Consider the following 27,070-nt stretch of genomic DNA (forward strand, 5'->3'; position numbering starts at 1 on the left):
AAAAAAAAAGAAGTTCAGTCAGAGATAAATTTACAAGTATATTTTATTGACGGTCATGATTCATTTTCACCAGGTCTGCGGAGGTACAAGTCTGTGGTTGCCTGTGCAAACATGCTCAAAACACTACAAAGCCTCTGCACTCGCAGTGCACAATGACATATTCATATAGAGTATTCAAATACATCGAATCCTTCTCATAGATATATATTTAGAAAAATATAAAGTCCCAACTTTTCAACTGATGGACAGAAAAATTGCACAACAAAAACCACAAAGTTCCACATATGCTGTGACACTGTTATTTGAGAATGAGCCTATTCAATTATTTATTGAGCCATGTTTTTGTTCAATTTTGTCACAAAACGATTGAAAATATAAATTGGACTAAGTGCATCTGCAGTACATTTGGCATGCAAGGACATACCCAACTCACCCATTAAATGCAATACTGTGCGTGTGTATGAAAAGTGACAAAGAAAGCCAGTGAGCTTAATTGGGATGTGTCTGCTCATATAGAAACGTGTGTGTGTTCATGGGGGGGGGCTGCTTGAGGAGGAGCACAAATCCTGCAGCTTGGAGAGAGCAACAGCCCATCTCTGTCGTGTGTGTTTCACACCACAACGTGTTCAATAAACAAGATGTTGGGGCGAACAGAAATACTCCGGTACCTCGGAGCTGCTCGCGGTCTGACCTCGGAGGGACGCCAGAGGAGGAGCAAACAATAGGGCCGCTGTGTGTTTTGATACGGGGTAATTTAGGGCCGGGCGCTACTCCCTCGTGAGCTATTTGAGTCAGAGTGGAAAGCTTACGTTGAGGTTTGTTTGACTCTTATGTGACAAACACAGGAATCACAGTAAGCCATCCGTGCGTTGGCTTACGACTCTCCAGTTGAACTTGAAAAGAAACCATTTCAATAGGACCTCTTACTAAACTTATTTTTAATGTTTACACACAGTCTTGTTTAAATCCTTTAGTAAGTTGAATTATCTTGTTACCCCAGGATTGTTTTCTTTAATATCAGCTTAGTTATATACTTATCTCACTCTAATATCTAGATAACAAGATACTCTGCCTTCTAAAACCAGATTAAACTATAATGAAAATCAATGGTAGCAAACAAGGTAGACCGACTTTTAAGTCTAATCCAATCACAAATGTGAAGTATTTTGTGTCCAAAGGGGAAGCATGATGGGAAAGGTTTGGGAACGACTGGTCAAGGTAAGGCATACTGTGTAATTAATACGGTCAGGAAATCTCTCATTTTGTGACCGACAGACATGGTGGAGTTTAAAGGCTTAAAACCATCTGTCAAGTCATAATTATTTTTAATCTCAATGACTCGACTCTTAACGAAGGCAATGGGAAGTTACAGTAATGAATGACCAAATGAGGAGGAGAGGAGACTCATTACTTCCTCATTAATGCCAGATGCCGATGCCAATAGGGGTCAGATAGGAGATACGGGACGTCACTGGAGCAGATGCAAACTAAAGATTGGATCAAATATCCATCCTAAACAGATTTACCGTGTATGTTTGGGAATTGACCAGAAAGAGGCTCGCAGATGGGGACAGACAGCGGGAGTGCGTGCAGTCCAAACGCTACTGACTACTGAAACGCCGCTGACAAGAGGATGATGTTTTATACGTTGAAGATAGTTAGTTTGACACTGTGCAGCAGCTTTGAGGGGCGGATGTCTGGATAGGATGTGAGTTGTGAGGGCTTCCAAAATTCCCCTCGTCAGATAGGAAGAAAGCAATGTGTGCAATGCATTTCATTTCTTTTGTTAGATGGGTCAAAGATCTAAGGAAAAGGGCTGATTGCTCTTCTTAAGCTGTCACGTTTTTTCTGTAGAAGTCCAGAGTGACTTTGTAAAGCCTTTTAATGGAGCCTCTAATGCCTTGCGTCTCCCTGATGGGGTTTAGAAGAAGTAAACCAACCGACAGTCCTGTAAATATTAGCAGAGAGGAGGTCTTATAGCATGCATGCATGTGTGAATGTGAACATGTGCGCTCGCTGATTTTGTCCACCTGCTGATATATATATATATATATTTTTTCCCCATGTTTGCGTCATGAAAGTGATAGGCGAGTAAAAAACGTAGCGCATTGTTGCTAGTTAGAGACTTTTAGCAGAGAAGAAAACCATCCTCCTTAACGCGTCGGCGGACCGACGTGCCAATGAGTTGTAAACGAAGGCAGACGATTACGCACACTTGCCCACTGTACAATATACAAACAGCTCGGTAAAGTTAAACAAGACATTAAGAGCACGCAATGCATCAATAGAGAAAGAGAGAGAGAGAGAGAAAGGGGCCCAGGTGCCCTAAACATGAGGATATACTGTAGTAGGACACACTATTAATCTATTAACAGTCAGCAGCTCCATGGTCCCATAGCTGGGGCTTCATCAGCTAACGGCCCTCATCTCAGGGCTTCAAAGTCACTCCCTAATCCCTTTTTTTCTGAAAAAATATCATGAGGTGTATTCTTATGTGCGGTTTCACATGAAGAGGCTTCTCTCACCGCAGGTTACTCTAAAGCAATAATCTGCAACATTTCCCGTTCTAATAAATGTCTTTGCCAGCCCCGGATGTAGCGTTAGCTCATCTGTAGCGTTAGCTCATCTGTAGCAACGCCCGCGGGCCCTGCCGCGCTTCCTCCACATCGATCGGCAGGGAGCTGTAGCGAGAGCAATTCAGTTGGATGGGCGCTGTTTATTTTTTCTTCAAACAAACTCTAATGCAGTATTTTTCTTCACATGTTAATTATCATATCGTACCATAATAATACAACTACTGTATATAGCTATGCCACAAAAACAATGCTCCTTAGCCTTTTAGCATGATATGCTGTAAATAGTTGCTAGGTAGCCCGATTGGTTGGTTGCAAACTTGCAAGCTTGTGATAGTTGATAAAAACCATTATTACAGGTGTTCAGCTTGAAATGGGAAGCCTACATCTGTCTGAAATCAAGGAGTTATCAAAATCACAATTGGGATTGGTAAATTTGACAACATTATGTTGGTAAAATGTACATGTGGCTAGTTTGGTTAGTTTAGCAGGCCTAGCAACAGTAACTAAGGGAAACAGGCTCAGTGAAGGTTATGATTTGTGTTGCATTTTGGCAGTAAAAGCTGTTTGCTTGAAATAAACAGTTGAAGAACTGAATAGTTAACATAAGCAGTGACAGCCTCAATGGATAAAAACACAGACCAAAGTACCATTTACACTGTCTAAAAATCCGTTAAAGAAATGAAAATGTCGTCTGGCTACATTGTTTGGTGTCCAAAATGATCTCTTGGAAGTATGATGTAGTAACACCACAACAATTAAGGCGTAGCACCCAAAATGTCACCAAAATTAAGCACAGAGTAGCACGGATTACCACGTTAATCTCATCCATGATTGTGAAACCATCCTCACAGAACTGCTTGCAATTGAAACTTCTTTAGCCCCTCTTCTTCCAAAATCTTCACACCGCTGAGCTGGAGACCTGGAGCCAGCCCACGTCAGTGTAGGCCCCCGTCACATGCCAGTACACCGCCCCCAGCAGTTTGGTCCACACCATCTGCACCTCTGTCGGGAAGAACTCTGGGAAATCTTCAGACAACACCTCCAGCAACACACCGCTCAGGATCTGGGAGGAAAGAGGTTGGAGAAATAAACTTGATTGATACAGGGAAAGAGATCAAGATAAGGGCAGGTAAAAGAAGGAGAAGAATAATGTAAAGTGAGAGCACAGTGGTGGAAATAACAAATCCAAATCGCTCTGAAGGAAAAGTGGGTGAGGCGGGAAGTGGAAATTATAGCAGGACAGCATGAGAGCAGTGGGTGGACAGGACATGTGATGCAAAGGGAAAAGAACACAAGTGGCATGAAAATACAACACAGGTGGGGAGTGAGAAGGTAGTAAAGGACAGCATAAATAAAACATTGTTTGGATTCAAATGTAGAAGATGAGCATTGGTGATACCACCACCTGTTAGAGAGTTGAGACTAAACTAATGTGTTATTTCACACAGCAAATTTACCACCATCATGATCTTTTTCTTAACAAAAAAGGAAATAAAAAGAACCAAAGGGTTTAATCTTGAACATATGAGGTTAACAGTGTAGGGAATACACATTTGTCAGTTCAATGATTAATTCACAAAATTACCAATTAAATCTTAAAACACATTCCAAAGGCAGTCGGAAGCCAGTGGAGCAATGTGTCCTCTACACAGCTGCAGTGATGAACTGCAGGCAACATTCAAACTTAAAGAAAGAAACATACGCTTACCCTCTTGAATACGACAAAGGCAACAATTACAACAATCATTGAAAAGTATGCAACCATATGGGTTAAATTAAACTCTCTAATTCTGTCTTCTCCTGCCTCTAATGTTAGCTCAGGTGATTCAATAACTTTTAGATGAGTTACGACACTCAAAGCATTAATATTGCAGCAAATAACTACTTCTTATACCAAGACACAGTGCAGAAATGTGTACCTGAGCAGAGGATGATGTCACTCTTCCCCTGTGTGTGTGTGTGTGTGTGTGTGTCCCGCAACTTCTTCCTGCTTTGTTGTTGCAGCCAGGCAGCGCATGCCTTTTAGTGAGTGTGCCACACAATTGATATACTCCAAAGTGAATTGGTACTCTTTTACTTTACTGAGCACACTTCTGACCACACCCAGTATCATTGATACGGTGCAACACCATGAAAGGGAGCTAAACAAAATCATGTGGGCCTTAGTCAGTTTAAATAGGCAAGAGAAGACCCTGTGTTTTCGATTGGTTTCTAAAGGGTTCTATAATGATGAGTTGATAATTCAAGAGGCTGCCGCAGCAAGAAAACACTTCCACTGTGCCACTTAACTAGACAATTATCTTTGGGGACATTCATTTTGTTGCCTGGCCAATCAAGTGGCCCAAACTATAAAACAATAAATCTCCTAGCAGTAAAACGCTACTCATGTGGAAAATGTACCGAGTGCAATTGTTGAAAGTGATTCTTGGAAATATAGAAAATCTGTGATCAAGTCAAAGAAGAAGGTCGCACTCTGACACTAAAGAGGTCAAATTATAAAGGTCATCAAGAATATCAGAATATCCTGAATTTCAGAGATTAAGGATGTGGAAAGGTCTAATAGTATCGGCTGTATTATTCCTTGAAGTCACCTTGAAGTACATGGGTTCCACCTTGTGTTTGATGGCATGAGCCTTTCCCACAAGAGCCAGCACTGACGACACCTTCTCCGGGTCGTGGAGATTCTCCACCACTGTGTTGATGGCGTTCATCACCCTGCGGGCATGTTGTCGAAGTTGGCTGCTTCGCTCCATCTCCTCTGGATCCTCCATTTCCTGGAACTGGCTGAAGTACTGTTTGGCAGATGGAAAGTTGATGAAGAACCTAAGGAGGTAGACAATTCAGATTAATTCAGACAAAAAGGACAAAAGGGAAGATAATTAGCCCTTTGGTTTTGTCACGATGGTGGCACAACTGTGGATGGCAATATAGGACATTCACTCCAGTACAGTCTGATGCTGAAAGCATTACGAAATAACTTATGTTATAAAGCAACCAGTCAACTACGTAAGAGGGGAAAGCCCTAATTTAAACAAATAGTGGATGCAGGGGAAGGTTGTGCAGACATCCCTGGTCCTGTGAGGATCAATGCCCTTGGCTTTTCCTCTAATGCCACCATAAGGATGACGTCAGTGTTTCTGGAAGAAGGTTGTCCTCCTCGTATTTACTTTGTCAAAGGCATTACGGTTCCTATGTTCCTATTTGTCCAATACTTTGGTTCACATCTGATCTGTAGTTATTGACAACGCTACGCTGTGAACAGCGATCGGTGTCACAGGGCGATGTCTCAAAGTGGTGTTGTTGTTTATGAAGTAAGTTTAGCAATGTTAGTGGCCAGTCACAGTTTTTCAATTTGTATTATATGTATTGTCCTAACCTAAATGTGGCTGAAACTGTGGCTTTCTTTTGCCAAAAGATAACCATTTCACAGGAACAAGATGGCTTTAAATGGAAACTGAAAGTGAGCAGAGAGAAAATGCTCCTGCTGTGCAGAGCACCCTGCTTTTGTATTGTTCTTTGGAAAAAAAAACATTTCAATCTTAACAGGTGTGTCACAATATAGAAACCTGAATTACCATTGGAGAGTAAGTGAAGTATTAAGACCACAACATGACATAAACACGAAAACCCAAACATTTGACCAAAGCATGTGGGGAGTCATCCTTGAAAGATACGATTTTACGGTTAAGAAGCAAATAGCCAAAGGCCAGAAAGTCGCTCTCTCTCCGAAGTCAAAACATGATCCCCGGTCTGCAAATGATATCCCCGAAGCCTAGTGCACAGATGCCACATAGTCTAATTAGTAAATAGTTCTTTGTTGAGCATGATTTAGAAACACACACATACTTACACCTATTGCCTATTGCAACCCACTGTGCAATGGGTTAGTGTCTGAAAAGCCTTTAAGCACACTAATCTGTTACTCCAACGGGATTTATTGGCTCGTTTTTCACAGTCTCCCAAGTACAGTACCATACAACTGCTAATACAGACCCTCTCATCTAATCCCTGCTAAGCCATGCTAGCAGCTCTGTAGACCTGGACCCAGGCACAGCCAGTTTGTCTACCACATTCACTCTTTTAGATAACCGTGTTAGCACGCTCGCATCCACGAGTTGGCAAACAAACCAAATCACAAATTGGCATTAGTCATTAGTTTTGCAGGCCATGGACCACAGCATTGGACAGATCTTAATCTGGTGGCTGTACTTGATGATGGATCAGAGGACAACCAATGTCACCAACATCTCATGGAAATCGTGTCCAACAACAGTCAGGACACTTCGGCCTGGACCAAAGTGGTGAACTAACCAACAAACATACAGTTATTGCCACACCACCACAGCCTTTCACACCCCTGGGAGCTGTTTCCTAACAGAGGGCTTCACTGGTCCTCGCCAAGTTCACCTCAGACAATTGTGATGTGGCAGAACATGACATCTCCGATGTGTCTTTCCAGTGTGTAAAACAGGATGTATGTTAGGTCCTGCTGTAGTTCATTCTTAAACCACCCTGGTAGATGTAAGAGGAGAGATAAACAAAGAAAATATAAATTGTCTTTTGGGATTCCTGTTAGGAGGATTTGTTTTGGTTCAGCAGCTTGACAGTTTTCATCACAGAGAGAATGTGACCTCACAGCGGCTCCGTGAGACGGGAAGTATGCCAAAGCAATACCAAAAGTTTCCACGAGCTTTGCTAAATGTGAGAAATGTGACAGTTAAGCATTGTCTGTTTTCACTGCAACCAGGCAGAATATCATTTCTAATATTGAACTTCACACAACCACAGACATGTAGACAAACACTGACTGAAAAAACAGATGGATTGACGTTCTAACACACACACACACACACACACAGTCACACTGCTGCTCTGACCCACTTTAAATCTTGTCAGTGCTCCAGCTGACTAGGATTGCTAGTACAGTTACTTCCCAGTTGGAGTTTGGCCCTCGGCAGCCGCGCTACAGTACAGTACATCCACATCCCCCAGATCCAATGTCATGCTAGACCTACAAAAGGCTCGGCTTGCCTGTAGCTCTCTGTAGCTTGGCCCTCCCAGCTGTCACGATACGTTCACACTCTTTTCCTCGGCGACGGGGAATAACACGGAATAACAGCCCTTGTTCTGCTCAGAGAGACTTAACTGCAGAGTTCTGCTCTGATGTTTCCTTTGAAGAAAAAAGTGGTTGTTCCTGTCTTCTTCTGGTGTTAAGATTTATACATGTTTTGTCCGTAGCCATGGTGTGGTTTTCACAGTACATTACAATAATTCAACAACCACAGGAGACCTTTTTTTGATCCAAAAGTCCCATATCATACTTTAAAGTGGGTGCCCTGACCCACAGGGTTTAAGGTTTAAAGATCCCACTCACTTGTTTGGGGCTGGCTTCCTTGAAAGTTGTGTACCCGATGATCTAGCGTAAGAAGGATTTCTTCTTGGGTTTTATTAACTGTATCCACAAGCTTTCCTTCAAGTGTTTTTGTTGCTTAACCCTCAGCATACCATAACAATACTAAACCTTTTTATCATATGAGACCATCTAGTCATAGATTAACACTAACATAATATCCAATGAAGTCCTTGGCAGAGCTCTTAACACATTCTTGCACCTGTCTCGGCATTTAAATGAAAAATCCAAAGCAGCACCATTAGTGCGGCTTGTTAATCACTCTTTGATTGGACTGGAAGGGTTTTTATAATTCTTTGGAGTACCGTGAACAACCTGGATCTTCAAGGACGTCTTTTTCACAAGACAAACTCTGTGACTGCGTGCAGCTGGTTTAATTATTGACTAGTTGTGATTTCAGCACACCTACAGCATTAACCACGCTTGGATAGATTGCTATGACATTTTGTGCAGACATTCTTGTTTCCTGGACGATATCATTCGGAGGCTGTTGATCTCCTGACTTCCCCTCCTGCGACACCAGCTGGTTGACCTTTTTGTAGTTTTAATTGACATATCTTGACAACTACTGGGGGGGGACATTGCCAACAAATAAGGTTTATGGTCCCGAGATGAGGAGTCTGTATGTCGTTATTGTTTGTACCATAGCCTTTGATTCCAACACATACATTTAGACACATGCGTTCTATCTGATCTCCTAAAAAAATATCACGTACTATTGTAAAAGCTCTGGATAACGGACCGCTCCAGTATTCTTTCCATCATTTCTGGAATCAGGAGAGAGAAAGACAGGAAAAAAAATCTCAAAGCTGATTGGCGTTATCACGCAAATTTGGAGATTTTTTTATTTATTTACACTGTCAAACTATTTACCCATGTGTGCTACATTTGGTTGAACTCTTGGCCAATGAACCTGAAAAAAAAACCCAGAGCAGGGTGCGTTTTTATGGCACGAGCCGCCGCTCTCTCCGTCAGAAATAATAGCCTTGCATGTATATATTTGTAAGTGTATCTTGATGGATTAACAAATTTATTGCTGGTATTGTTGTGCATGGAACACATTTACGTCTCACAATTCTGTTTCATGTCTATAATTCTCTTCTCTGCTCGGGGAAAATGGACGCGAATCCTTCCATCCCCACTGTAACTATAGCAGCACCGTTTGAGTCAAAGTATGCATGGTCTGCCACATGCACGGTTCTGCAGACGCCCGAAGGGCTCCCACTTCTGATGCAATTGCATTTATACGCATTGGTGAGATCCACCCAGGCCGCTGTTACTGTCTGCAAATCCGAGATCACACGTTGTGCACTGATCTCTAAACCGTGCAAGACTGTGACAGAGAGTCACATGTTAGTCAACAAACTGCCAACCAATTGTTGATAATCACACACCATGTGGATTACAACTCCAGAACAGAAAAGGTTTCTGCAATAAATTAGCATTTGAGTCTTTTCATCAAACCCTAACCATAACCCTATCATTTATTGATAAGAGACGCACTAGCGGAGCTTTACTGTTTCATATTTATAATTGTATTTATTTATATATATATATTTCATTTATTTGGTTATAAATTGAATATATTTAGGGTTTGGCAATCTGAAGGTTCCGCCTGGACGATGACTGTTTGTTTGTTTTATTATTAGCACCAACATATAAACTGTTATTTTTATATTAAACAAAAAATGTCTTGAAGGAATATGAACACATTGGGATATACATTTATTTGCCTCCTTACCGGGAGTTAAATAAGAAGATACTACCCTCATGCCTATGAAAACGCAGCTACAGCCAGCTGCCGGTTAGCTTAGCTTAGGATAAGGACTGGACTCACAGGCAAGCATCTAGCATTGATCATAATTACCTGAACAAAACCCACCTACCAGCAGCTGTAAAGCCACCATAACTTCATAGAATCTTGTATTTGCTGTGAAGTTGCCAGGCAACCAAAGAGACTGCAGGACGTTACTGCTCCATGTCAGCTTTTAAACATTAGTATTTCTAAGGATAAAAGAAAGGACATAAATAGTGAGCTTAAGAGGTGCTGCACCGTGTGCCCTTCTGCTTCCAGTTTTTATTCTAAGCTGGGAAAGCCGGCTGCTGGCTGTATAGCTGCATAGTTCCTATACAGAAGTGTCTAAATCTCAATCTCCAAGAAAGAGATTAAGCACCTTTCTTGAAATGTGGCACAAAAAAAATTATGTTTTTAAATGCTCTGGAAAAAAAATGCAATTGTATATCCCAATTTTACACACACACACACGCACACACACACACATTGAACAAGCTCTATGCCTCTTTGGGATCCTTGTCTCCCCCCCAACCAACAATCAGTTTGTCTCAGTCACGTCAGTCTCCTTGACGGCAGTTTCCATTTTAACAAGCCCTAAAGGATTTTTTCAGCGCAACATTGAGACATTTTAGATGCAAACATTCAAATGAATCCAAAACGTCCGCTTTGATATAGAGAAGTTTAAAAGAATATGAGAAAAAGCAGGAAAAACACCTTCTAGCCATGTTGCAGCCAGAGGCTTTGCAGAGAATTACTGCCTGTTGGAGATTAGGCTCTTGGAGAAAAATGTTTTTGTGGATACGTTTTGACAACTCAAGACGGCAGTAGGGATGGTTGAATTAGAGCCCCGTGAGCAACAAGGTGCTCACACTACATCCAAAGATGACAATGAATGAGGCCTTATATACACAAATTTGACATCAATGCGTCTCATACAGACACAATACTGTGTCAATGTGTGTCTGTAAGCACACTCGTACATGTTTCCTGGCTTTAGCAAAAATCAGACTTGACACGTAGTGTCAATTTGAGCTTCATTGTAATGTAAATGTAAATGTAAAAGGCATCGGACTGTTTTACAGCCCAAAACTCAGGAACATGAAGGGGACAACTTGAATTTAAAGACGAAGAATATATATTTTACTGCCAAAATCTATTGCACTAGTAACCATGTTGACTGTAATCAACCACACTGGAGCCCACTCCTGCATCACTGCTGGAGGTTTTTACACTGAGAAGGTTTACAACTGGAGTTAATGGCAAAAAAAACAATTTTAATTTGATCGTGCACTTCTTTAATTGCAGCAATGTATTGAGAAGCAAACCATCATCATGGCTTGGTGCACAATTAATGATCATAACAGGGGCCAAACTATACCGGAATAAAACTGGTCAAGTATCATGTAAGGATTTTGGATGGCTACAATTTCCATCGTATTGTTTTCCTATACCTTGCGCTTCTGACGCCGCTGTGGTAAAAACGTTGTGCAGTCTAGCACCGTTCAGTGGGGCTCAGAGAGGATTGGCAGAAAATAGACCCGTGTGTGAAGGTACACTGTATACTGTGCTCCTGTAGTCCTGACAACCCCGCCACAAACATGCCCACACAACCCGACGACTCTCCGGCTTTAACACCAGATTTCAGCTTCCCATTATACATAAGATGTAAACATTTTGTCAGCTGTTAATAATCCACTGTGAGAATAAAGCATGTGCATCCAAAGACAGCAACAGATATAAAACACACAAATTTAAGCATCTTAAACTGTAAGAATGGATCCAGTCCTCGAAAGTTCTCTCTCTCTCACACACACACACACACACACACATGACAAATCTGGGAGTATTTCACAGTGACACTAAAATCAGCCCTCACCTTATGAGCACCGTCACCCCCACGTCCTCGCAGTTCTTGTAGACGTGCCCCCACGTGTCCTGGATGATCTCCCTCTCGGCGTCGGACAGCGGCTCGGCGCGCTCCGGACGATCCTCGCGCTCCACCTCTCCGCTTCGCACTCCCAGCAGCTGCGGGGGTGGCGAGGGCGGCGGCGGCGACTCCCTGCGAGACATCCTCCTGCGGCGCAGCAGCCCGGAGGCTCGCAGCAGCGCCCGGGGGAGGTAGGGAGCTAGGGAGGGGGGGAGGGAGATGGAGAGCTGAGAACCCACGGCGGGAGCTGGGAGAGGAGATTTGGGAAGAGAAGAGGAGGAGGAGGAAGAGGAGGAGGAGGAGGAGAGAGGTGGCAGGCGGTGCTCAGAGATGAAAAAAGGGAAGATGAAGCTCCAGATCACCCCTCTCTGCCCTCCAAACTCTCCCTCGCTTGTCCTCCCTCCAACTGAAAACTTATTTCCCTCACTGGTTCGCTCTCCTTCTCTCCCCCTTTCTCCTTTTTAGTACGTTCACTTCTTCTCTCCCCAGCTCCCACTTCCTCCCTCCCGTCTCCAGTGAGGGAGATGCTTGTCAGGGATGCTGCCGCTGTTCTCCTGTCACTTCCACTCTCCCTCGCTCTGGTTCTCTGGCTCTGGTGGAGGAGATGAGGCGTTCAGAGGCTGTGGTGTGTGTGTGTTGTGAGGACCTGATGGAATGACAGAGGGGTGGGGAGGATAACAGAGGGAGGGAGAGTGAGTGAGAGAGGGAGAGAGAGAGAGAGAGGGAGCGGGAGAGGTGGAGAAACCTAGAGATAAAGACGGGGGGAAAGCGCCATGGGTCTCTCAACACAACTCCAACACACGCAACTACACATATGGTCTCTTTGCACGTCTGTGCACATCTCGTGAGTAAGAATATATTGGTCTATTTCACAGTGTGTGTTAGAGGCATGTAGCAACATCACAATATGATTGAGATACATTCGGTCCAAAATATATGAAGAATCTTACGTAAAATTTGCCTTCATGCAAATGATACTGTGCTTTGTGCATTCTTTTATTTGTTACAAACACCTGACAGATGTTTTGTATATTTTCTTAATCTGATAATAATATGTAACAGTGCAGCATAGTGAAGTTTAGGCATTCATGGTAAGCGTTGTTGAAACAACAGACCACTAGACTGGCCACAACAAGTCACGCAAGAAGCAGTTCTAACAAATAAAAATGTCTACATTTTATAAACTTAAACTCATTGCAGAATTATTTATGTGTACATTTGCAGCCTCGTTAACAAATTGTTATAAACATTACAGTAAGAATAAACCCCCCCCCCCCCCCCCCCCCCCCCGAGGACGGCAGCCATCTCTATCGGCCCTTTGGTGCAGAGGTTGACATTTTTGGCCAGAAAAAGAAACACCAGGCTAACAAACGCTACTGAAGGAGCCATTCGGGATGTTTGTGTACCACATGGTGTTGGGAGCCAATCTCAGGCTGGCCACGGGTGGCAGCGTGTATTTGTGTGACAGGGAGTCTACACATGGGGGCACAGGTGCAGGTGACACGGCTGATGGGGGAGATCAGGAAGCCAATGCAGATACAGTGTATTATAACGTGTAAAAAAACAAGTGAACGGGAACTTCACCCAAAGAGACCAAAGACCTGGAAGAGCCGGGTGTCTGTTGGTTTGACATCACAAGCGAACCCCTTTTAAATCACATGCGGCCATTTGAACCCTTGTTTTAAAAAATAGTGATCGCAGCCTTAGCTTTATCAGGTCATTTAAATTGTCTGCTACCTAAATGTGGCAAAAAAAAAACAATTAATGCAGGTTTAATGTACTGCAACTGTTGTGATAAAAATGTAACAGAGTAACGACCTTCACTAAATCCAGAGAAAAAGAAGATTTTTTTCACCATTTTTCATCTCCGTCCACAAATCCAATCTGACGTAACGAGATGTCTTTTAACGCTCTGCCTTCAGGTTGCCAGGATTACTGGTGATGCAAAACTGCTTCTTTATGATAAAGTTGGCGGCCCCTCGTCCGACAGATCTAATAAGCACTGGTTCGGGTGGTTGAGAAGATTGCCTTTCTATCTCATCTTTGGTGCTCTAGCTGCTCATGTTTATCACACTCCAGTGGGTTTAATGCTCCAAGTGCCCTGAGTCACAACTGGAGACCAGACTGCCGGCGCTGCTCAGGCAGCAGGCTCATGGAATAAAATAAAAATCAGACCTCTCATACCTGTGTCAGTTTAAGGATGCCATCTGCTCTTTGTTTATATCTTCAGTCTTTCTTTTTTTGCTTTGGTTCTTTTAAACTGAAACCAGCTTGTTGACATAGAAATGCATGTCTGCCCAGCCGACCTATACACAGATTTTGAGTTGATTAATAAAAGAAAGATCTTTTGTTTTTTGAAAATCAACTTTGGAATTTATGTAATGAAAAAACCTTATTTAAATGTTTCATTAAACTGCATTTAATGACACGTAAAATATGTGAAACTAGAGGAACATCTTAGGAATACATATAATACATTATCTTTCTCAAATATTTGAATGAATCATTATTTTCTAATATAACTTATCACTCATATCACATTTCCTTGCTGTGTATTCCTTGCTTTACTTTCCCCCCCAAATGTTTTGGAAGCATAAATCTATTCACAGGCCATGCCAAAAAAAGCCAATATAAATTGTGAGGCAAAAATTATAGCTACTTGGACTGAAGAGGTGCAGCTGCAATAGCCAGAGGGCACACGTGTGTGTACGTATGTTTGTGTGTGTGTGTGTGTGTGTGTGTGTGTGTGTGTGTGTGGGGGGGGGGGGGGGGGGGGGGGGGGGGAGAGAGAAAGAAAGAAAGACAAGGTTCTGCAGATAGTTTAGCAGATGAAGAGGAAGCAGAGGACAGCCTGATGTCAGAATGTCAAACACAATATTTCATTGTTTTTTAATCCTTCCCATTTGGACCGACACACACTGTCAATACCTCATTCAGAACTGAGTTTTGTATTTAAAGTCAATTTAGAATTATAAATATTTTAGAAATACACCGGTCAAGAGTCCAAATAATCCCCCAAATACTCCCTTTAACTTCTAAGTCTGTGTCCAAGTCTGTATATCCCAACAACATGCTGCTTTTTCATACTTTAATATGTTAACTGGTCAATTATGTTGTTTTGAAACGCTGAAATTAGTTCATTAAAAGAATCCACAATGTGTAGTGTAAAACCAACTCTCATCGGGAACAACGTGAGCCTTTGTGTCTGAGGAATGTGTCCCGTCTTTGAGAAGAAACGAAAGGGGGACTGATTTGTTTTGGAAAAAGATTACATTTTTCCCCCTCGCTGAGGAAAATAGGCATTCTTATTACTCGACGAGAGACTAAATGACTTATTAAGATGGAGATTTTGCGCAGCGAGATAGCTCAAGGAGGGAACATCAATCTAGACTCATGCAGAGAGCATAAACAGCCCGAGGAGGTCAAACATTTATCTCTATCCAATCTGGCACTTTGCTGTTGGAAACGGCACATTTGACATGCGTTATCTGCGCTTGCGACAAAAAGGAAAAGCCGAAGATGTTTGATAAACTGCAGTCCAGACAAAAGCAGAAGAGGGAGGGTGGAGGACGATGCTGATGACAGGTCTATTATGCCACAGAGGTGACGGGAGAAGCCAACAATCGAGAGATGGAGCCATTTCTGCAAAATGCACCACTCCAAAGGGTGTCGCTCTGTCACTCGTCAAGACGAGATGAAATAACTCACTCAGGCTTCTTGCATCTGTCATTCAAGGCATGGCGGGGCTCAGAATGTGACATCAAATATTCTTAGGCCAGTATTTTGTGATACTGTAAGTGAACGTAGAAGAAGAATATAAGCGGACGAAGGGACAGAAAATAGGTGTTTCTGATAGAAATCTGTTGGAGTATCATGAGTTTAAAGGCTGACTTAATTAAAGTATGACTGTTGCATAAGGAATGTCGGTCTTACAGCACATGCATGTTAAATATGTGATTAATAAATGCATTAATCAGCTGTCCTGTTACCTCTAATGGATCTATGTGTCAAGCTGGAGGTCTGCAAAGCTTTACCTTTACTACTGCTGCCCTCTACCGTCTGCACCCCGAATAACATCTTGTGTTGACATTGTTTGGTTAAAAATGGCAGTTGACGAGCAATAACGCAGAGGGCATCTTCCATACTTAGCTGTGCAGGTTGACATTTTCGACATGTAATTGAAAATTGGTAACTTGTTTTACAGTCTCTTTGTAATAATGCCATCTTTGATGTTCTAATGCACACATTTATTAGCTGCAGGGGGTTTCAAAATAACTTATACCTATATATATATAGAATTAAGTAAAGGTTAGTGAAGGGCATTCTGATCCACAAGGAGCCTCGCAGTTTAACTAAACTTACTTGAAGACATTGAATTGACAATAATTAAGCATCCTGGAAAGACTTCAATATATACTTAAATATATTCTTGGACAGATGTAATGTCCCAAAGTTGTGTATATTTTGTTATCTACAGCAGTCTGCTGCAGGGTCTATACGTTGACAACAACTTCCCCTCGGGCCTCTGGCTCCACCTATAGGCGCAATTTTGAAAGAAAAACCACATTCGTCTTTCGTCAATCATCTTAAAACTCTTACACCTGTATGTAAGTGTTTTCAGGTGATTGGCGAAAGAGAAGAGAACTGCGGTCATTGTTGGACAAATGTGGACAAAGAGTGGTCGAGTTATTTCTTCAGAGGCTACATTGGCATCTAATTGAAAAAAATATATATTTTGTTTATCAGTTATCCATCTAATTATCGATGATCCGTTTGTAGAGTTGCCTTTTTGTAGACATACGATCACACGGAGAAAAATAACTAACAGATATTTCACCTGTTGAGTAGAGGAAACAAATAGTGTAACAAATAGCATTCTGTTTCAGAGCATTGCATTTCTGCACAATTGCTGTAAGGGTAAAGCGCTGTGACCCAAAGCCTCCAGACTCTGGAACACTCTTTCCGTTTATATTAAGATCTTTCTTCAACATATCCTTTAAAATGCATTGCATTCTTCTCTCCGTTGATTTCAGTTTTACCCGCCTATGTCCGATTATATCATGCGTTGTTGTATTGATCTCATATTAGTATTGATTATGTTAGGATTTGTTTGAATTGTTTGTTTAATTCTGTAATCAGGGGAGTGAACAAGGAAAAAAAACCTGGCAAAAAAACAAAAAGGATCTTACAACAATAAGATATGGTGTGAATTAACAATAATTTTAGCATTCGTTTTATTTATTTGATCAAATACGTCTGTGGGAATTTGGCAAATACAAATATTCTATTCTATGCTCTGTATGAAGGTACACTGTTACCGCAGTGACATTTTAACGTCGTACAACCACGAAGCCGCAGCAGCATCATCAACGGGTGTTGAGATCTCGGGCGGCAGTTGTCAACTATCAAAGTTTTGGGATGGAGATTTTTTTGGACCAATCGTGGTTAGGCCGCAAACTGGGAGAGCCAATCGCCTTTCAGATCCAGCTGTGGGTGTGTCCCAAAAAAAGAGTGCGGTGGTGCGTTGCAACCTCCCCGGCCGGCGAGAGTTCGGTTGAGAGGGTGCTGGATGGTGGGGGAGTACCACTGATGCGAGAGCGGGCGAAAGGACTACTTTAGCACACGTTGGAGGACGGGTACATTTATCTACCGGATACTGCAAAGCGCCCGGACAGGATTCACCCATCTGCTGTGTGTGGTAAGTTCAGCAGAAGAAAAAAGGGGACCAGGCCGTTTATTGTGGCGAGGCTGCGCGTGGCTAGCAACAGTAACCGTTAGCTAGCAGATTATTGTGCCGTGACTTTTCAGTGATGGAGGACCATCGGGTGTAGCTAACGTTAGCCGGCGCCACCGCTGAGCCAACGTGCTGTTTATTTATTTATCTATTTCATTAATTTAATTAACATCTGTGCTGCAGGTGTCTGGTTTTAGAAGTGTAACGTTACTCTTTAGAAGCTCCCGAGAAAAAAAACGGTGTGGTCATTGTCCGCTTTCTTTATCCCCACCCAGACAGGCGTCTTCTAGACACCCACACCCACGATGGGATTTTGCCTCATCCCATAAACTCTTTGATTCGCACAGACACGAGAGCGTGTGTGGTTATTTCTGTTGTTGATGGGTTTTTTTCAACTTATACCCTCTTACGTACGCGAAAGCGAAGCTTGTAGACCTCCGGGTTGTGTTCGTTGGACAGCGAGAAGCTGTGGCTTCCCCATCGCAGGAATCGTTTCCAGCGGGCGGGACGCGCGGCGCAGCACGCCAACTTTGAGCTAACGTTAGCAGGCTAACCTAGCAGATGCAGCGGTTCGGCCCCGGCCGGTGTGTGTCAGTCCCCGAACGAGCTATAGGTGCACTGCATGTTGTGTAACGGTAGAGCCGAAGAAGGGACGACATTAGGGAGTTTTCTTTCCCCACTTGCAGTGAGGGGATGCGGGCAGCAGACACGCTGATCCTGCGTCCCGTGACCTGACCCACATTCATTGGCGTCTAATCAGCGCCTGATTTAAGCATGGGACTTGATTGTAGGTTAAATATCTCCGAGCATTCATCAGCTGATGTTGTGCTTCCCGTCATGGCCCACATTCAAGCTTGTCAGCTGGTGGGGGCATCAAGTACCTGGTTTCATTTAGGTCTCTCCAGTTCGTCTCTCCTGTCTTTACCTTCAGCTCAGTTTATGTAGGTATGGTACTTTCTTTACTGATAGTGTAGTTTCTGATTTGTATGTGAGTATTTTATTGATTGCTTTTGTGGTCTTTGTCAGACAGTTGTAAAATGTCAATAATATAGGACAGTATTGGGAACTCATTTGAACTAATACTATACCAATTGTTGTCTCCATTAATTCTTCACCACTTTTTAAAATGTCGGAAAATCTTTCATAAATGGAAAACTATATATGTAAATACCACTCACATGTATGCCTTGTTTTTATTGTACAATATAATCTGTTTCCTGTGGCTTAAGTGGTGGTGTTTTTGTAAATGTGGGTTGGTTATGAACAGGGATGGAGGTGCTATGGCTCGAGTGCACACGTCTGTGTGGGCCAAACAAGTCCTTCTGAAATAAAATTAGCAAAGCGATAAAAACCAAATACAAATAATTCATACTACATTTTTATTTGGCTTTCAAAATTCTGATTTGGAAAGAAAAGCATGCTCCCTTGCATGCTCATGTCTAGAAGAGATGATGCTTTAGAAGGCCTTGTGGTATAAGCTGATTGAGACAATAGTTGTTTTTTTGTATTTGGAGTAGTTGCATCATCCTTCAGGCTCTTCACCAACAGCTTCTACATTCAGCCGCATTGATTGCAGCTTTGTTGAATTGATGCATTACCTGAAGTGGTCATAATGCTAGTTATGGTGCCACCACGGTACTATTACAAATACTGCGGGCTGTTATACCAATGCAGCTCTGCTTTTAACATCTCCGGTTGTATGCGGCTATTATCAGATTAGGGGACAAGAGCAGGACGCACGTTTTTGCAATATTTTTTGATTCTCTATTGCTTTTCGGGAAAATGTATCATATTGTGATAAGAATTGATAAAATTGTGGCTTCAGTGTGATAAATGAGTTCCTCACTTAACTGTTTCTGGCCTTTAAGCGTCTGTGATTCAAATTTAAATCCAAACGTCTTTCAGTCCAATCAGTGGACCTTTTTACGGTGCATCGCTATACAAAGAGAAATGCATGATTAGCATAGCATAAGGCTCTAAACAAGTTCACATTGAACACAGAAGCCCTGCACTATGTCAGATGTTGAGCAGTAGGCTGTTGACACCAGAAGCACATTTTGCCAGGCAACGAGCGATTCTGCTGCTTTGTTGTTTTTTGATGGATTTAATGTCTGTCTTGCGCCCTCTCTCTGTGCATGTGTGTGTGTGTGTGTGTGTGTGTGTGTGTGTGTGTGTGTGTGTGTGTGTCGCTCGCTCGCCCAATGTGGACACAACTGACATAATAGTGTTTTTTTTAAAAATAAAATATTTATTTCACATCAACAGCAGTGTCGATAGGCTGTTTCTATTGCATGCAATGGATTTAATCCTGTTATCCCAGGCAATACTATTCATTAGATAATCTAATGATTACTTTTATGGTTAGTTAATTCATTTTCCTGAATTTTCAAAGACATATATATGATTTGATATTCATAATTTACCCAAGAAGAACATTTTCCAACATTTTTGCAATAATTAACTCTTAGAAACCCTTTCCCTGAACTAGAGAATTCATATTTTTTACTAACCCTAAAACTTAAAATGGTTTTGACAATGGTTTATTGTCATCAGGGTAGATAATTAAATGTCTTATCAGTTTGGGTAAAGAGAGATAATTGAAACAATTTACTAATTTTGTTCACTCTTATCTTTACCCTGGCACCGTCGCCTGCGCCCGTCATATTGAAATGAGAGAGAGAGGCGCGCATGCCAGAAAAAAGACGGCGTCAAGGCTTGTGTGTCAAACACAAACTCTTATCACGCACCTAAGAATGTTTGTAACTGGGAGCTCTCTGAGCTTTCAGAAACCACAAACAGTGCACTGAGCAAAACGCTATTAATGCCATTACCAGGAGTCGTCCTGCCTGAGTTACTTACTTACTGCGCATGCCAGGCATATAAATGGTCCAGTGGTCTCATCTGTGCGGTGTAGAGGTGAACAGTGTTCCCTTGTTTACATTTGTCCTTCACACAAGCATTATACTCTTTCCCACAGGTGCCCTAGTGTGTTCTGCTCCTGGTTCCGAAATGTCCCAGCGGAGTGGGCAGGAGGACCCAGAGCGGTACCTCTTTGTGGACCGCGCCGTGGTCTACAACCCGGCGGCTCAGGCCGACTGGACGGCCAAGAGGCTGGTGTGGATCCCGTCGGAACGCAATGGCTTCGAGGCCGCCAGTGTCCGCGAGGAGCGCGGCGACGAGGTGGTGGTGGAGCTGGCGGAGAACGGGAAGAAGGCGGTGGTCAGCAAGGACGACATCCAGAAGATGAACCCGCCAAAGTTCAGCAAAGTAGAGGACATGGCCGAACTCACCTGCCTGAACGAGGCCTCCGTGCTTCACAACCTCAAAGACCGCTACTACTCCGGCCTCATCTATGTGAGTATTTGTCATTCACTCAGACCGATTTGTAATCAGCTTCTGAATTAGCATCTGAAAAAATGATTTTTGATAGTTTTGAATACAAGGGATTCATCTCCACAACATAGGATGATCTAAAGTAAACCGTTCCATCCTACTGTCTTTTAGCTTAATGTATTTCCTATTAGAAGATGATTTTACCACATATTTCTACATTTCTTGAGGATTTCCTCATTCACAAGCATAATCTTTAGAGTCTTAAAAGGACCAATATATCTGAAATACAAGAAGAAACACTTTTCCTTCAATGACCAAGCCCTCCTGGTCAGACCATAAGCTGCCGATTTCCCCTGTGATTATGACCCACTTAGTGCTGTGCATTCCTAGAATAGCCCAGGCACGGAGCTTGTGGGCCACCTGAGACCCGGGCAGGAAGCAGGAGCTGAGAGGTTCACACTCAGAGGCCCGCTCACAAAGACGGGAAATGAGTTTGGCTAAGCTACATTATTTAATCGGGGCAGATTAGAGATTAGAGTTTGTAGCGTATCTAGTCATAAAGCTGAAATACCAATTTGGTAGAGGCTTCGGACTTAAACAGGGGAACACGTTTCCATTAAATAATATTTAACAACATTTATTTGTGTTCCTTTGACATTTGTTTTGGGGGAATGTGCTCCAGTTGGAAGTACTTGTACCTGTACTGGAGTTCTCTGTCTTTGGCAGTCGAGATGGAGCTAATGAGGGTTGATGGATAAAGTCCTATGATGATGAAATGATTCATTTTACGATTGAATATTGATTATGATCCATCCATCCATACTTTTTAAATGAAATACTTCATACAACTGATTATTTATGTAATACATTTGTAGAGAGCTTCACAATGCACCAGGGATGGAAATTAGCACCAGCCAAATGCGGGTGATTTTGTGTTGTGGCGTGTAAACTCGCTTCACCTACCGGCCACCGTGGCGGCTAAATAAAAAGAGCATACTGTTTCACCCAGACACTTTAGAGGCGGCGCACCTTCTAAAAAAAATGTGGCGTTACATCGCAGGCATTAAGAGATGTCGCTGAGAAAACACCTCAGGAGGAGCCATAATTTCCATCCCTGCAATGCACTAATGGGAGAATGTTACTTTCCAGTATGAGGGACTTTCAACCTGAATCTGATCCTCTCCGTCTTCCTGCTGTGTGGTATGAAGGCCTAAATATAACATTGGACCACTGTATAATTGATGTAGTGGAAGGGTAGATGTTGTCACCGGGTAGATGTATTACTGTGAGCTCTGCTGTGTGGTCCCGGTCTACTGATGGCCACGTAAGAACAATGATAAACATACCATGCAATCATTATCTATGGATATTTACCCACATAAATCATACCTAATCTCGTTGTAGACAAATGTTCATTATTGGTTCCAGATTCCCTTTATCTTTCATGTACTCAAAAAAAAAAAATTCTGTCTTACACAAGCTGCAGAAGGGTAGTCAATATATCCTGTACAGATGGCATCTTTGTATTCTTCAGTATTTTCAGAGCGCTTTCAAGGGCGAATAAGGTCACCCCAGTCCCGTCTCTTGGCTGTTTTAGCGCCTTAACATAGTACTTTGTGTGTACAAATCTGCAACAGCCGTCGGCTCAAATAATTATAATAATTATAATTAAATAATTAAAATAATTAAAAATAAAAAAAAATCTCGGTTTTTCTAATAGAACACTAATACTTCATTAGCTGCCAATTGGCTGTTGAAAGTTTGCTCCTCTGCAGTGTCACAGACATGTTTACATGCTCGGATAATCTGGGACATCCCCTCCACGCGGTCTGCATCGCATGTATCGGTGATGGTCATGTTTCAAACTTCTTGGAGTTAGAAGGGTAAATGATTCAGATGTCATAGAGTGTTCAATTTTCACCCCTCTAAAACCTGTTTCACTCATTGACATTTTATTTGACCAACCACATCGCGCCTCTCTATGCCGATCAGCAATGTTGAAAGGAAGGAAGATTATTAACGCTTTTTGTTGCGTCGGCGGTGCAGAGCGCACGTCCTGAAGCTCCGGGCTGAGAGCTTAATGTGGATTGTTGTGTCTCTGTTTAATAAGCCTGCTTCTCGCTGGAGCATTGGGTCTCTTACATCTCCATGCCATTAAACCATTTCCTTCATTGGGACTCATTTATTAGTTGGCTGGGTTTTCTCTCTGTCACGTGTAGAAGTGGAGACTTTTGTAAAACTCCATACCTTTTGCTTTTTACCCTGTCATTGGGCTTGTTACACTTTGTCTGGTAGAAAGACTCCCCAGCTGATAAAGTTGAATTCAGCATTAAGCAGACTCATAGTTAAGTGCTGTTGAGTGAGATTAGGTGCACATAAAGATTTGGAGCAAAGGAACAGGTCTAAGAATCATCACAGTCTGTCTAGGATGTGTTTTGTGAGGCACAGTAGTTTCTTAAGTTACGTCTTCTAAGGATGCTGGGGCACTGATTCTGGAAATTGCAAAGACCCACTGAAAAAGTTTTCCCCTTTTTCCCACTGCGAGAGGCTGAGGCCCTGTTGCTAAGCACCGTGTGGTTCACAGACGTTTATTTGGACATTTCTCGAGGGCTTGGAACCCCTTCAACTTTGTGAGAGTTCTGGTCCGTTCACCATAGCTTTTCTCAAGGCTGTGTTGATTCGTCAGCTCAAAATACCCTGCACAAATATTCATACGTAGTTCAGCCATCACCAGAGATGGCGGATTGTAGCAGTGACGTTCCCGTGAGCAATAGAGAGAGTTTGTAAACTCTGAATGAACCACAGAAACATTGTCTGGCCGGTGTCCTGTTGTGCCCGGTTTGTTTAGGTGTACCCTCAGAGTCACACTAATCCCTCAAATACCCCCAGTCCCCCCCCCCCCCCATACACACACACACACACACTGAGTCATCCCTCTCCCCAATGGACTCACGCTGGGTGTTGTGCACTGATCTGTCTGCCTGGCGCCGTGCCCGCCTTTGGGGAGGGGGGTGGTGGTACTCGAGAAGAGGTACATCCTCTGCCAGCACAAAGTTCTGTTTTTTGCAGAAGACGTGTGACTGTTTTGCGTCGGTAACATGTGTCCGTGTGGCCAGGTTGCTGCAAACGAGCTGTGTCTGAAGCATCGCTGCACGCGGGAGGGAAGGGGGATTTTGATGGCCATCTGGTAGTCGTGACATTACCCCTGCATTTAATTGAACTCCATATTTGAATGCAGGACTTGGCGGTACACAATTTCATATCACAATCAGTGTGTGGAAAGCCAGCTATACGCCGTGTACCACTGAAATCATCATCATTCCGTTGTTTAATGTGCGTTTTACAAAAAAAGATATCTGAAAGGAGTGGTGTAAAAAGGGTGTGGTTAAAAAAACAAAAAGCGCAAGGAAGTTGTTACTATTCAAAGAGGCTAGTCAGCAGCAGAAGGAGGAGGAGGAAACCCCCGGCCTCAGTTTTTTTTTGTAATCATGTATCGAGAGGTTTGATAACCCCGGTCATCGAAAAGGAATCCTCAATCTGGCGTCTAGTGTAAATGAAGGGAGTGCTCCAGCAGCAGACATGTGAGGGATTAACCATGTCCTGCTTGACTACACATCCGTCTGCATAATACAACTGAGGCACCTATGTACTGTCGCAGATTAACGTCCCCACCCCTAACGTCTGATTGCTGGAGTCAGTCAAAGCATGTTGGTGTAAAATTGCCACCACTTTTAATACAGATGAAAAAGTAGATGGAGAATTTCCACATATGAGAAGACTTTGAACACTTGGCTGTGCGCCAGGCAGCTGCAGATGTGCAAAAAAAAATTGGCATCATTGGAAGTTCATAATCTGCACAGAGCTCAACAAAGGGTCCCATAAAGTGTCTTTAGCTTGTGTAGAGTATTCCCCAGTGAAACGGAATATATTTGATCGTTGTACAGTCAAATGAAATCCTGCTAACCAGTGAGAAGGCGTATGCTGTGTTCAGATTTCAAGTGTCGAAGTAACAAGCCACAGAGACATTTAAATAAATACTTGAATGGCAACGTTTTGCATCAAAACTATTCACACAGCACCATCAAATGTTTTAACATGCAGTTTCTTTCTTTTTTGCCTTGTGATATTCATGTTCTGGGTGAAAAGATATATGTTGGAGTTAAGCTAATGATGAAAAGGTGACATTCATCGGCCCAAAACGAACTATTGGCGAGGCTTAGTGAATGTTCTCTTGAAAAATATATAAATAGCAATGTTATTAGGATTTAGGCGTATTGTACTGCCTTGAAACACAGGAACTGCAAATCCATTAGAGCTTGGTATAAGTGATCTAATGGCTGCTCTGTGATGACTCAACGTTCTCTTTCTCTTTCTAGACGTACTCTGGTCTCTTCTGTGTGGTCATAAATCCCTACAAAAACCTGCCCATCTACTCTGAGAACATCATTGAGATGTACAGGGGCAAGAAGAGGCACGAAATGCCCCCTCACATCTACGCCATCTCCGAGTCTGCGTACAGGTGCATGCTGCAAGGTGAGTCTCCGAGTCCCCACGAGACAAAGTAGACAAAGAACCTAATGCCTTATAAGTATTTTGGTGACAGATATCTGAATTTACACATTAAATTGTGATTTTTTGCGGTAATTTGAAGAATGCACACAACGGTGGCCCCAAATGTTTATATGTGTATGTAGAGAAAAAGATAAACATGTGGCTGCAACATGAATCCTACCTACAATAAAAGCAGATTGAAGTACCTCTAATAAGAAAACCATCAGAATATAGCCACAATATTCAGATTTCAAATTCAATGCAGGCCTTTATACATGTAGTTTTATTTCTTTTTCCCTATCATCTATCTATTAATCTACACAAAGAAGATTAGTGTCTGTGGCACCCAGTCTGTGCAGACTGTCGCGTTTATGCCTTTTGAATTTGTTTAGGAACATTCGATCTTGTAGCTGAAGGCAGTCCCCCTCAAAACGATGCCTTCAAAGACCCTCGCCTGGTAGCTGGCGGGCTTCCAGGCCCTCTGAGCAGTGACTGACTGGGATCAGACCAGTGCGAACAGCGAGGGTGACCCCATTGTGCTCAACAATAGAACCTTTGTGTGATTGTGAAGGCCGACCAGTGGGGGTGGTGACAAAGTGGACAGTCCCATCAGTCCTTTTTCGGCCTTTGCTTTCCTCACGTTGGTACCCAAAAGGAAGTTTTGGTAGTGTCAACAAGTAGATTGACAATAGCCCCCCCCCCCCCCCCCCCCTCCCTACTGACCAAAAACAACTTAATACGCCAATTTTCCTCCTTCACAACAGATAGAGATAGTGTGTTGTAGTGGTTCTTTCTAAAGTATATATGTAAAGAATCTTGTTTTGATGTGGATTGAATGAGGCCATCTCTTTACAGCTGGTAATGTGCAGGCACAGTAATGCAGCCCCCGCTGTAGCTGTTGTTGAACTCTTCCAGCTCAGTTCTTGTTGCCGCCCTCCTCCTTTTCTTCACAGCCTCTGTTCTCTACACGCTTTCTTGCACGTTTCTACACGGACGGACAGGGCCGGGAGATCCGTTGATTACTAATTCCCTTGAACATATTTTACATTGTGCTTTTCAAAGGTTGCACTCCAAGCCATTACCAGGTTGTGGTTGTGTCAGAGTTAACAGTGTTAATTCAAAATGAGGTTTGTAGGTTGCAGATTAGCGGAGGCCAGCTGCTGTTCAGCTGTGGCTTTGAGCATTTCAGCAAGCCTGTGGATAAAGCAATATACAGCTGTACGGACAAGTGCTGGTGGGGTGATCATGAACGATTTTGATGAAGCAGACAATCATAGTGCTTGAAAAATGATACGAATACCTAATATTTCCAAATAAAGATCCTGCAGCATCGTCTACAATGGCCCAATATAATGCCTCAATAATTATACATATTTACAAGTGTAATTTGTGCCAAAACATTTTTTATATAATATATATATTCAAAGGATAAACGATTGATGAATTGTAAAAAAAAATCTACAGATTAATCAATAACTAGTAATTAGTTACAGGCCTGATCTAATACCTCCAGAAATAGAGTGTAAATGGTCTAGCAAATAAAAAACTGTCCTCATATCGCTATATTCCCAAAATGTCCCGTTAGTTTCAGTGTTGAATATCAGCCCTTTCCCACCACATGTTTAGAATTTCCCTGTTCGTTGTCATCTGAACAAAGAACGCGTGAGACAAATGATTATTTATGACCTTTGGAGCCGAAGAAATTGGCAAATCACGTTTAAGGCCGAAGGGTGTCTAAAGCTCA

At 42.6% G+C, this 27,070-nt stretch overlaps 2 protein-coding genes across 6 annotated transcripts in view; one reads left to right on the plus strand and one right to left on the minus strand.

The window, feature by feature from the left end:
* Nucleotides 1-1,270: 1,270 nt before the first annotated feature.
* Nucleotides 1,271-12,376, minus strand: cygb2 (cytoglobin 2). The gene is made up of 3 exons (XM_037472836.2): nt 11,658-12,376; nt 5,168-5,399; nt 1,271-3,639 (listed from the first exon to the last, which is right to left on the minus strand). The coding sequence occupies exons 1-3, from the start codon at nt 11,849-11,851 to the stop codon at nt 3,475-3,477; spliced, it is 591 nt and encodes a 196-aa protein (XP_037328733.1). The 5' UTR covers nt 11,852-12,376; the 3' UTR covers nt 1,271-3,474.
* A 4,869-nt stretch (nt 12,377-17,245) lies between these two features.
* myh10 (myosin, heavy chain 10, non-muscle) overlaps nt 17,246-27,070 on the plus strand; it is a 38,215-nt gene continuing 28,390 nt past the window's right edge. For all 5 annotated transcript variants that reach the window (XM_037472839.2, XM_037472843.2, XM_037472840.2 and 2 more), the window contains exons 1-3: nt 17,246-17,406; nt 20,420-20,796; nt 25,152-25,308. In XM_037472839.2, the coding sequence (XP_037328736.2) occupies nt 20,452-20,796; nt 25,152-25,308 (502 nt within the window). In that variant the 5' untranslated portion in view covers nt 17,246-17,406; nt 20,420-20,451. The remainder of the gene's footprint in view (nt 17,407-20,419; nt 20,797-25,151; nt 25,309-27,070) is intronic.

This window comes from Pungitius pungitius, chromosome 9 (genome assembly GCF_949316345.1).
Source record: "Pungitius pungitius chromosome 9, fPunPun2.1, whole genome shotgun sequence".
In the NCBI taxonomy this organism is placed as follows: Eukaryota; Metazoa; Chordata; class Actinopteri; order Perciformes; family Gasterosteidae; genus Pungitius; species Pungitius pungitius.

Bases quoted from the DNA above. Each gene is read 5' to 3' on its own strand.
- cygb2 (XM_037472836.2), bottom strand. From the start codon at position 11,851: ATGTCTCGCAGGGAGTCGCCGCCGCCGCCCTCGCCACCCCCGCAGCTG. The intron at 5,400-11,657 runs GTGAGGGCTGAT...CTACCTCCTTAG, and splicing joins GGGGTGACGGTGCTCATAAG to GTTCTTCATCAACTTTCCAT. The intron at 3,640-5,167 runs GTGACTTCAAGG...CTTTCCTCCCAG, and splicing joins TGGAACCCATGTACTTCAAG to ATCCTGAGCGGTGTGTTGCT.